Here is a 12,760-nt window from a genome sequence, read left to right as displayed (position 1 = left end):
CAGCAGCTGAAGACGAAGCTATGTAACACACCTATTCTCTCGTTACCTGAAGGCACAGAGATTTTGTGGTTTATTGTGACGTGTCAATCCAAGGACTTGGTTGTGTGTTGATGCAACGTGAGAAAGTTATTTATTACGCATCACGCCAACTTAAGGTTCACGAAAAGAACTACACTACTCAAGAATTGGAGTTGGGAGCAGTGGTGTTCGCGCTCAAGATATGGAGACATTACTTGTAGGGTACCAAGTGCACCATTTACACCGATCACAAGAGTCTCCAGCATATCTTCGATCAGAAGGAGTTGAACATGCGACAACGTCGATGGGTCGAACTCCTCAACAACTATGAATGCATAATCAAATATCATCCAGGCAAAGCCAATGTTGTCGCTGACGCCCTCAGTTGAAAGGAAACTAAACCTAAGCGTGTACGTGCGTTACAGCTTACCATTCACTCCAGTCTTCCCGCCCAAATTCGTGATGCTCAGGTTAAAGCATTGAAGGTAGAGAACGTCACAGCAGAGTCCCTGCGGGGCATGGAAAAGAAACTCGAACGTAAGGAAGACAACATTTACTACTTCATGGAACGTGTCTGGGTTCCATTCTTCGGTGCATCCTGGTTCTGACAAGATGTACCAAGACTTCAGAACCTTCTACTGATGGCCCCACATGAAAGCTAACATAGCGACCTACGTTAGTAAATGTTTGACTTGTGCAAGAGTCAAGGTTGAATACCAGAAGCCATCAGGCCTACTCCAACAACCAGAGATACCGACATGGAAATGGGAGCAAATTTCCATGGACTTTGTTACTGGCCTACCTAGATCTCAACGAGGAAACGATACCATTTGGGTAATAGTGGATCGACTGGCTAAGTCTGCACACTTTTTGGCTATCAAGGATCCGGATAAGTTCTCTACTCTAGCAGACATCTACCTGAAGGAAGTAGTTGCGAGGCACGGGGTGCCAACTTCAATCATTTCTGACCGTGATACACGTTTTTCATCTGATTTGTGGCAGGCGATGCACAAATCCTTTGGCTCACATCTAGACATGAGCACAGCGTACCACCCACAAACGGATGGGCAGACGGAACGCACCATCCAAACTCTTGAAGACATGCTTCGAGCATGTGTAATCGACTTTGGTAATGGCTGGGAAAGGCACCTACCTTTGGTGGAGTTTTCGTATAACAACAGTTACCACACCAGCATCCAGGCCGCTCCGTTCGAGGCTTTATATGGACGGAAATGCCGATCACCCTTATGCTGGGCAGAAGTTGGCGACAGCCAAATCACTGGCCCATAACTCATCGTCGACACAACGGAAAAGATTTCCCAAATACGACAACGAATGGCGGCAGCTCATGACCATCAGAAAAGCTACGCTGATAAGTGCAGGAAACCACTCGAGTTCCAGGTTGGGGATCGAGTGCTACTTAAAGTTTCACCTTGGAAAGGTGTGGTTCGTTTTGGCAAATGGGGCAAGCTTAATCCGCATTACGTCGGACCTTTCGAAATCACTGAGAAAATCGACAAAGTGGCGTAAAGACTGAATCTGCCGGAAGAGCTCAGTGGGTGTTCACAACGTATTCCATGTGTCAAATATGAAGAAGTGTCTGTCAGATGAGACCCTCATTGTTCCTTTCAAGGAACTCACTATCGACGACCAGTTACGATTCGTCGAGGAACCGATGGAAATTACGGACCGAGAGGCTAAGACTCTCAAGCGTACCAGGATACCCATTGTTCGAGTTCGTTGGAACTCACGTCGTGGCTCAGAGTTCACCTGGGAATGAGAAGATCAAATGAAACGCAAGTATCTCCAGTTGTTTAAGAAAAGTGAGTCCACTACTGAAGCTGAAGCTACTGCGGAATTTCGGGACGAAATTCCAAACCAATTGGGGGATGATGTGATACCCCAGGAAAACTAGGAAACCACGCAACCTAACTAGCTTCCTCAGTGCCCACGTGCTAAATTTCGGGACGAAATTTCTTCAAACTTGGGGATGATGTGACAACTCGTATTCTAGAACTTTTCGTTGTACCTTGATGTAATCTGTATGAACATTATGTGATTAACTAATGTGTTTGTTTACAATGGAATAGTATGTTTTGAGTATGTTATGTGTTACGAGATTGTAATGTGTATATATATATATATATATATATATATGTTTAGTCGCACAACATAAGTCCGATCGCACAAGCCCTTGGGCCGCACATCTTGTCCTTTGTCATACACCTCTCTCGACCCACTGTGCTTGTACTCGAGATCAAAGGGCAGCCCAAGTAAGGGTTCGGCCCACTCCCCTTGTCCGCTTATATGTATACACACACACACACCCATTAGTGGGGTTTTTGCTTCTCATAATTTGCAAACACTTTACACACACAAAACCCCAGCTCTCTCTCCTCCCCTCTTTCTTGTTCGACGGCAATCCCCACACCCAAAGCCTTCCAATCTCGAGCAAGCTAGTCTTTCGGCTTCCTGGTTAGTGTTCATCATTTATAGATTGCTATGTTTTTGGATGTTGTTTTGTTGTGTGATTGATTAGGGTTGCATGCTAGTAAATATGTTGCTAAAGCTATGATCATGAATTGTACCCATGTGCTTGATTTCGATATGTATATATATGATGAGACTGTTTTTCTTTGATGATTAAAATCATGATTGGTATAGATTGATTAAGACCGATTGCATGGGTTGGATTGGTGATTTTCGAGTATGTGGTTGGTTAGTTTGATTCATGTTGATAAGTCATAGGTTGCATGTTAGTCTTTGAATTCGTTAGTGTGAAGATTCGGTTGAAAGTTAAATTGTTGTTCTTGATTTGTATGATGATTAGGGTTAATTAGGGTTCATGAGAATTAATTGGAAAATGCTTGATTTAATCGATTAAATGCAAAGTAGGAAACTGTTTGAATTGATCAAGGAATTGATTGCATGAATTAAGGAAAGTTTATAACCGATCGTACAAGGGCATCTCGCATAAGTTCTGATCGCACAAGGGCAATTCGCACAAGTCAGTCGCACAAGCTAGGATCCCCTAACTTACAACTGTTCAAAGTACCATGTACAAACCCTTTATGCATGACCGCACAACATGTTGTGGATCGCACAAGGCAGTGCTGATCGCAAAACATGTTGGGCCGTACAAATATTGCAACTGTGTTATGATGTTGGGCCGCACAAGTGGTTGGCTGCATGTTTTAATGGGCCGGGGGTATGGTTTGGATCGCACAACATGTTGTGGATCGCACAAGTTTGTGCTGATCGCACAACATGTTGGGCCGGGCCTTTATTGGGCTTCACCTACTGAGTCGCACAACATGATTGGGCTCGCACAATTTTGCCGGCCCAATCACTCGACTCGCACAAATTGGGCTTTATGTGTGTCCTTGACTGATATTGTTTAACATGCTTCTATGTGTATGCCGTGATCGTTATGTGTATGTAACTTGCTAGTATATGTGTAAACATACGTGCCTTATCTGAACCTAGACCTGACTTGTATGGTAACCATGTTAGGATGTGGTTGACCATAAATAACTCAAGTGACCTTTTGTTTATCTGCCGAGCTAATCTAAGGTGAGTTCACACTTTCTACATGGCATGGGATTCCCGGTGGTTTGGGAATGGGTTAATGTTCAATAAGGAAACCTGCGTATTCTCCTTGGGTAGAATACGTACTCCCACCCTCTTAGGTGAAGGGTGACAACATTGAAACCTGCGTGCTCTCCTTGGATAGGACACGTACTCCCACCCTCTTAACTGAAGGGTGACAACATTGAATGACACTAGAAAAAACTCTATCATTAAGTCTCTCATTTTTGTATCGACTTAATCGCCGGGCCAATGGCGAACGGGTCATTAGTTAAATAGCGCTATTAGGTTTGACAAGCCTCACACCGTGCCGCAGAGGACGGGCGTGGACTAATGGACTTGGGAACTAGTCAATGATGATAGACATTGACGCAGGGCACATAAACGTAACTACAGTCAGTAGTCGGTATGGTAACGGATCTAGTGGATTACATGGGGAAGCCCCCACTGGTTATGGTTTGGGAAACAAGGAACTGGTTAACTCGTGGTTTTCGAAATAACTTTTGGTTTTTGGAACAACACTAAAATGGACAACCAACTGTGAACTCGCTCAACTTTGTTGTTGACCTGTTGTTACATGCCTTGCAGGTCGTTAGGTACTTAGTAGGAGCTTGCATGGGAGGTGTCGTTGTGGAGCATGGACCATTGAGTGTTCATGATAAACTTATGAACTTTTAAACTTAAGTTTTGGGTTTTGAACTTTATGCTTCCGCTGATAACTTAAACTTTGTTGAATTGTTTTGACACCAATTATATTGTTTGGTTTGCACTTTTATTTATTTAATTATATTGTTCAATATAATTGGTGGCTGGATCCTGGTCAGTCACGCTCCCTGCGGTGATACTCCGCTTGTGGATTTTGGGGATGTGACACCAACGCTGGCCGGTGTGGTTTATCCAGCGTTGCGGCAACCCCGCCCCACACCGCGTAGCCTTATAAAAAAAGCTAGCACACCAATTAGCATCTCCTACCCCAATCATATTTTTACCATTTCAATAAGGAAAAAATAAATGCTATCGAATTTTTTTTTTTTTTGAACGGCCGACAATAAAAATTTTATTCATAGTAGCAAGGTGCTACACCCCAAATATACAACGTTTACACCAAACAGAAACACAAATACACCAAACTAATACACAGTTACATCATAACATGGCACCTAGATTAAAACGACTCCAATCCTTCCAAGATAATGTAGCCACTTTTGACCGATTTTTAATCCATAGAAACGCCATTGACTTAATCTCATCTAAAGCTCTCGTAAAGTTTGGGGTCACCTGCCTAAAAATGCTATCGAATTAATTCAATGAATGAATCAGATAACAATATTACACCATTTGGATTTGGTTCTCAGAAAGAGACACTGAGACTGTCAGAAAACTTGTGTATACTATTGAAACCCACACTATTCCGCGTGAAATTAATGCACAACTTCCCAACTGTAAAACTTTATAATGGACAACAGTCGCCTTCCACTTTATACACACAGTAACACACTAACACATGTGTTTTGGTGTATATATATACACAACGATCTTGACATCACATATCATCGCACACTTTTGCTCTTGATAACCCCTCTTGCTTTGCATTCACTTTTGCAGCATTTATAGCAATGGCTAGTGAGCAAAAAAGATGGTCAGTTATGCATGTATTATCATTAATATTAATACTAAAAATGGTTTCTTTTGAGGTTAACGGCGACCCTCAAGTTCCATGTTACTTCATTTTTGGCGATTCTTTGGTCGATAACGGGAACAATAATCGTATCGCGTCATTGGCTAGAGCTAATTACTTGCCATATGGCATTGATTTCCCTAGTGGCCCGACAGGAAGGTTTAGCAATGGCAAAACAGTTGTAGATGCTGTTGGTAAGTTAAATTTTAAACATCTTATTCTAGATCTACTAATTAGAAATATTTGACAATTCCATCATTAAGGTTATTTAGTCATATATATATGATTTCTTTATATTGTGCAACTAGATAAAAAGTCAATAATCATGGAATTTTCTTTTTTGTTATTTTCTCGTAACTAATCTCAAGTTATTTACGAAATTGCCACCATCTCATATTACACGATGATTTATCTGTCAAGATTCACTTTTCACGAAAAATGAACACATCTTATTTGTTTTGCAAAATATATATACACACACATTATTGAATTCAGCCAATACAACATACCCGGTTATGGTTATCTACATTTGATATTATATATTCTCAGTTTGATGTATGCATATATATAAAACATAGTCAGTTATAAATATATCTTACCAAGTTACAAATTCTTTCATTTGTAGCTGAGCTACTGGGATTTGATGATTATATTCCACCATATGCGAATGCTAGGGGTCGCGCGATACTTAATGGTGTGAATTACGCCTCAGCAGCAGCTGGAATTAGAGACGAAACTGGCCAACAATTGGTACATTTTCTCTAAAGTTCCACAATAATATTCCCAAAACATTTTCAACTATTTATTTATTTTTTAAAATAACTAAACACTAATAATTCATTCATTGATTTGTAGGGTGCACGAATTAGCTTTGCTGGCCAGGTGAATAACTACAAAACTACAGTGTCACAAGTGGTGAATATACTCGGAGATGAAGATTCAGCAGCGAATTATCTTAGACAATGTATATACTCGGTTGGACTGGGAAGCAACGATTACCTCAATAACTATTTTATGCCTAACTACTACCAAACTAGCAGGCAATACACACCGGAGCAGTATGCTTCAGTCCTCATTCAACAATATTCTGAGCTAGTACGAGTAAGTAGTACAAGGTTTATTCTCAAAACTGGACCAGACCGGTCAGTCCAAGAACCATCACTATTTGAACTGGAAAACCTGACTGGTGGTTGGACCGGATTTCAACTTTTTTGAACTTTATATTTATTGTTTTTCTTCCATAATCTCATTTACTATATATTTGTTTATTCTAGGATCATATTTTCTTAACATTACACATTTACAGATACACACCAAAAAATAAAATAGTTAAATATTATTTTTAAATTATCTACTACGTGATCTGGTTTTTGAAACCTGTCCAATCTATCGACTAATAAGACGGCTGGTCAATGACTGGTCTGGTTTTGAAAACATTGGTAAACGGTTAACTTTCATGGTTATTGTTTGTTTCCTAATATCAAGAAAAATGAATTTGACAATTTCAGGAATTGTATAACTATGGTGCAAGGAAACTTGTGTTGAATGGCATTGGACAGATCGGGTGTAGCCCAAATGCATTGTCTCAAAGCCCAGATGGTACTACATGTGTCGAGAAGATCAACTCCGCAAACAAATTGTTCAACAACGAGTTGATATCTCTTGTTGATAACTTCAACAGGGATCTACCTGATGCAAAATTCATCTACATCAACAATTACGACATTTTCCAAGATTTTATCAATAACCCTCAGGCCTATGGTACGCATTTAGATCATCAGCCTTTCATCGTTTATAGATCTAGATCGAATAGTTGCGATTCAACAAAACATAACTTTGTTTATTCTGAATGAAATATGTAGGTTTCACAGTGACAAATGCTGGATGTTGTGGAGTGGGAAGGAACAATGGGCAAATTACTTGTCTTCCTGGTCAAACACCTTGTCAAAATAGAGATGAACATGTATTTTGGGATGCTTTTCATCCAACTGAAGCTGCAAATGTAATCGTTGGTCAGAGATCTTACAGTGCCCAGTCAGGATCGGATGCTCATCCGATGGATATTCGTCAACTGGCTCAGCTTTAAACTTATACTACGTTTTGCCACACTTGTACTACTTGATAATTTATTACCTTTGGAATTGTGTTTGATAATTTGTGTTTAAGGCGATTGTTTTGATAAATGTATTTATGATATTGTTAATGATATATGAAAACAGCAAGATTAAGTATAAGTTCGGATTTAACCTATGGTAGCGGATACCTTGGTCATAAATATGGATCCATCACTATCTAAATTTCTTTTAAAGTATATAATCTTTACCAAAATTATTGCATTGTGGTGTTCTTTTGCCTAAACTTTGCGTTACACACTAAGATTTTTTTTTTTTTTTTTTTTAATTTGCAAAACAATAACACCAGGGTTACTAACCCATATAGTGTCAACACCAACAATAAATAAAGTCAATGGCCCATGTGAAGAAGGGAAAATTATTACAATAGGCAAGTTGATCATGGACGGCTATTTAGCCCTTGTAAAAATAGACGAAGACAAATAAAGCCAGTAAGGAGATGTCAAACAAAGTTTATGGGCTTAAATAGTCTATACAGAAACTCATGGCGAAGTACAATATGGTCCACATAAAAACCAATATAAAATAAGACGAAAAAAAGCATGGGCTAAATAGCCTACGGCAAAATACTGAAGGTTAATATTGGCTATTTAGCCTTTGCTTTACACGTGTCTCAATTTGACATAGATATTATGTGGACAACTTGTACTTCATCATGAGGTTTTTTGCATGCTAAGCTATAGCCGTTTTAGCCGTCGGATCCTATTTGACTTCTCCTGAATGGCTCTCTTTGTCTTTGTTCATTTTGCCAAAGTTAAGGTTAAGGTTAACTTGTCTAATCCAGTAAATTTACTAAGAAATAAAGTGAAAAGAAGTCTACTATAGCGCAAATGGTAAATAAGTGAATTTAATGCAATTTATAACATTTGACCTAACATACTATTCAGACTATTATTAAAGATATGGATATGGAAAATGTAGTTAATGAATTTTCATATTATTCAGATTATAGATACCATACTTCTAATTAGCTTAGTCAGCCTCAAATATTTAGATATGGTAATTGGAAATTATTAACTAAAGCAAATATAAAAATAGACATATTTCTTATGTCTCACTTTATTATTATTACTATTACTATTACTATTAGTATTACTATTATTATCTAAAAAAAGTTTGAATAGTGTTTTCTTTTTATTGGTTGCGAAATTATTATTACTATATATTAAAAAAGAAAATAAAATAAATAGTTATTATATTATATTATAATCATATATTAATATACTAATAATTATTATTATTTTCTTTACTTTCTAAGTTGGATAAGCTTGGTGTCAATCAATACTGGTATCGAGAATACGAGAATACCGGTACGGTCCGGTTCACTATCGGTACATGAAGGTAAAAATCGGTACCCGTGTGATACAGAAAACGCCAAAAGTCGGTACCGGATTGAGTTTGAAAATCTTTTAGTTCGGGAAATTCGGTACTGCTACAGGGTACCATTTGCTCATCCCTGATCAGAGCTCCGTGGCAACCGATACCAAAAATACCGGTTACGGTACCGGTATATGAAGGTAAAAATCGGTAGCGAACCGGTACTAGAAATGCCAAAAGTCGGTACCGAATTGGTACTTAGGATCATTCTGTTCGGGAAATTCGGCACCGGTACCCAATATTATTTGCTCATCTCTGACCACGGGTTTCATACGAACAACATCATTAACATACAACTTTTTTGGATGATTTTCTTTCGATTATTTTCTGCAGTTTTTTACATTTTCTTTTTATTCTTGTTAGTGGTTCCGTGTGCAACGCGCTTGTAGTGATTTTAAAACACATGTAAACACAGACTAAATAACAAAAGAAGTTCGCTGCAACGCGGCTAGGGTGATAAACCTAGTTTGTTTAAAACATGTATAATTTGCAAGCTATTTAAGCAATAAGGTTAACGAGTGTTTTTCTCATTTCCCCCTTCTCCCTCATCGTCTACATCAGTGCCACATTACCCTCTTCTTCCACCTCAGCATCATTCCCCCAACCAAGGGTGTGGTTCCCCTTCTTCCCTCGTCATCATTGCTTTTTTAATTTCTTTTTTTTTTAATACTTAAATAAAAAAAATATCAAAAGTTTTCATTAAAATTAAAAAAATACCTTAACTAGAATAAAAATGACATAACCTTTTTTTTTTTTTAAAAAAGACATAATTTAAATAAAAAACAACTACGGTGCATTTCTTCTAGCCATTTCTTCGCAATCTTGTTTTTCATTCTTGAGATCACCACACGATCTCGTTCTAGTAGGCTTTCGATGTCGGTTCTCATGATTCATAACTCTTCGGTCTCTTGATTTTGTAGTTTCATTATCAGTCGCCTCTTATCCAATGCAAGCCTCTTTCATTCCCTCGCCGCCGCTTATTCCTTTTCTTTTTCTCTCCTTTTTGTATCTATCCGCTTGCACTTCCCTAAATTTGCAGAAGTTTTTTAGAAGTGCTTCAAGTTTTGAAACATCGCTTGAGGTTGTTCCCTTTGAACCAGAAGCTTTTGCATCCGCTGCTTTTTTGGGGTGGCCCCTTCCAATTGACTGTTCTGATTCAGGTGTTGGAGCTTCGTCTTTGAACTCAAGTTCATCGTTTATAGCACAACATGCATCAAAACCAGCCCCACTATAACTCCCCAACATGCTCGTTTTAGATCTTTTAGCTTGTGATGCCTCATTAGGCACTATTTTCCACTTCTAACATTTTCTCAATATTTCATACGACCCCATGTATATCCACGATCCATGTTTCTTGGTTTATCTTTCAATAGCCATCGCCAATACACTTTCATCATTTGCATCTCAGATGATTGTTCCATGCTTGTTGATATATACCAACGAACCATCCAATTTTTGTGTTCATCTCTCTAAATTTATAACTAACAGAATTGACCAATCGATATGGTTCTTGTTGCATCAAATGAAAAAAAATGTTCACAAATTTGGTTCCAAAAACCAACTCTTTTTTCGACTAGTGCCTACACTATATAACTTTTAAAATAAAACCATATTATTAAAATACAAAATTTCAATTCTTTCTTTAAAAGATAAATATTTATAAATGTGTAAGTATAAAAAATTATTGTTCTTTAATCGGATGGTAGAAATGTTAATCCACACTCGTGCAAGCGCTTCCAACTTGACTTGACTCCAAGGAATGTTTTGCGCCTTTCCACTCCTCTCTTCTTGTGCTTGTGCTTGCTTTCCACCTTTTGTTCCTTTTTTCCGTTTCTTGCTCTTCGTGGGTTGTGGTTGCGTTTCGGGAATAACATCATCATTTACGGTCAAAGAAACGTAAATGTGCTCGGGTTCGGCTTGCTGCAACGCTTAGACCGCGGGCATTTGGGTTAATTGTGATTGCATTTACGTTTGCTTAGCAATGTGTTGTTGGATTTGCATTTGCCATGCATTTGGTGTTTGACTAAAACCGTCAAATGTAAACATATTCGGATCAATCGCTGTCGTGGGGTATTCTTCTGGGGGTTGGGTCGAATGAGTAGCAGGTTTGTTAGGAAAGAATGGTTGCGGGTTCGGTCGGCTCGAATCCATGACAATATTTGTAAAAGATGGTTTAAAGAGAATGTGTCACACCCCGATTTCCACATGTCTCACCGGTGGGCCCGGTGGGGGATTACCGTGACGTAGTTGGCAACATTATAGTCAAACCACACAATATATATGAATGCACAGCGGAAGCATAAAGATAAATATATTTCAACGTTACGTGTAATATCAAAGTATCACCATTGCTGAAATAAAAATCCACAGGGATCAATAATAATAATAACAAAGTATTGTTCAACAGACTTCAGGCATCTTAAGCTTGCGAGACTTCTAATGATGCTAAGGAGAAATCCCAGCCAATTACGCATAGTACCTGCATTTAGTCTTTTTGGGAAAATACGTCAGTTTACACTGGTAAATACATTCAACTGACACTTTTGTAAAATGTTTAATAAAATTGGTTTAAATGCACAAGGCACAAACTCTTTATAACTTGGGATAATTTATAATCAAATCTTGTAAAGAATTACATGTTACTATGCGTTCGGTCGCCCGGGTCGTGCCGGTTAAAGTTTAATAGACACACCACATAGCATAAAACCGTGGTGGGTAACCAACGGCTACACTTTTATTGTCATGGACATAATGCCGGGTGTACGCCTACACCCGGATGTCGAGGTCGTGGCCATTCGTAAATGCTGCCAAGGATATCCGGGACATGGTCATTAAGCCCCCAAAGGCGTAAAGCCAACAAAACAAGTTTTTAAATGGGTCACATTGATAATACCCAACTACAAATAAGTTGGGGTCAATCGCCCGACCAAGCAGTATTTTAAATACCGTAACCCATGCCCGTATAACGGAAAATAAGTTAAAAGTATTTACCTTTGCAAGTATAATTCCTTAATTGAAATAAATTGCAGATAGCTTTTACTGGTTCCCTAATCTGGAACGAAGGTTTTAAAATAACCTATTAGAATCCTAACGGGTCTTTAATTTAGCCGTAGCTTAGACCGGTCAGTTTCGAAGGATAATTACGGTTTAATCGCGTGAAAGGCGAAAACCGTGGATGGAGTGTGATTTTGACCCAACAAGTTTGAAGACTTGTTTTATATGGGTATAATAATCATACTCTGGATTTTGGATTCAAAACAATATGGTTTGACCCGTTTCGGCTAATTTATGTAAACTAGTTACATAAGCCGAACCGTGCGCGCAAAAGGCGCAACGGGTAACCGTAAGAGTCCTACACTGTTTTCCTAAGTCAATATGTCTTAAAGAGGCTGTGGTATCAGTAGGATACCTTCCATAATGCCCGTAACGAGTTTAAGTTCATATTATGCCCCGTAGGGGTATTTCGGTCTTTTTAAAGATTAAAATAGAGGTTTCTGAGTTCTACAGGAAATCTGAGTTTCCCGAATAGTTTATAAAGTCTAAAATACTTTATTTATTATTTAAAATCAGTAGCGACTGGAATCGGGTCAAAAGACCTTGTAGAACTCAAGTTATGGCCCAAAAGGGTATATTCGGTATTTACCGAACCGTTGCCATAACCGCAGGTTATGAGCAGGTTAAAAATAATTAAAAATCTTTAAAAATCCCAAAATATTATTTTACATCAGTGAGTAAAAGGTTTGATGTCGAAATCCGGGTTTAGATAGGCGTTATGCTAATTGCGCTATTTAATTACTAAAGTTCCGTAATTTGCGCTATTTAGCATAACTCCTATTCTGGACCTCGGATTGACGTGAAATTTTAGGGACATGCTTAGAAATCAGTAACTAAGGTTATGATTCTTTCACATGTCCGAAATTCTCGTTTTAATTTAAAAAGGGCGTTACGGTCAACTTTTAAGCATTTA

General features: G+C 38.4%; 1 protein-coding gene across 1 annotated transcript; it reads left to right on the top strand.

The window, feature by feature from the left end:
• The first annotated feature begins 5,143 nt into the window (after window positions 1-5,143).
• Window positions 5,144-7,530, top strand: LOC110864789 (GDSL esterase/lipase At4g18970). Its single transcript, XM_022113936.2, has 5 exons — window positions 5,144-5,478; window positions 5,910-6,034; window positions 6,140-6,385; window positions 6,793-7,045; window positions 7,147-7,530. Exons 1-5 carry the CDS (start codon window positions 5,223-5,225, stop codon window positions 7,368-7,370), a joined length of 1,104 nt encoding a protein of 367 aa, XP_021969628.1. The 5' UTR covers window positions 5,144-5,222; the 3' UTR covers window positions 7,371-7,530.
• The last annotated feature ends 5,230 nt before the right edge of the window (window positions 7,531-12,760 follow it).

Source organism: Helianthus annuus, chromosome 16 (assembly GCF_002127325.2).
Source record: "Helianthus annuus cultivar XRQ/B chromosome 16, HanXRQr2.0-SUNRISE, whole genome shotgun sequence".
Lineage (NCBI taxonomy): Eukaryota > Viridiplantae > Streptophyta > Magnoliopsida > Asterales > Asteraceae > Helianthus > Helianthus annuus.
The sequence above is the reverse complement of the archived record's forward strand: the minus strand, read 5'-3'. Positions and strand labels throughout refer to the sequence as shown.

What these genes read in the sequence shown, in the direction of transcription:
- LOC110864789 (XM_022113936.2), top strand. Translation starts at nt 5,223, where the DNA reads ATGGCTAGTGAGCAAAAAAGATGGTCAGTTATGCATGTATTATCATTA. An exon ending in AATATTCTGAGCTAGTACGA is followed by an intron (nt 6,386 to 6,792) that starts GTAAGTAGTACA and finishes TGACAATTTCAG; the next exon opens with GAATTGTATAACTATGGTGC. An exon ending in CAATAACCCTCAGGCCTATG is followed by an intron (nt 7,046 to 7,146) that starts GTACGCATTTAG and finishes TGAAATATGTAG; the next exon opens with GTTTCACAGTGACAAATGCT.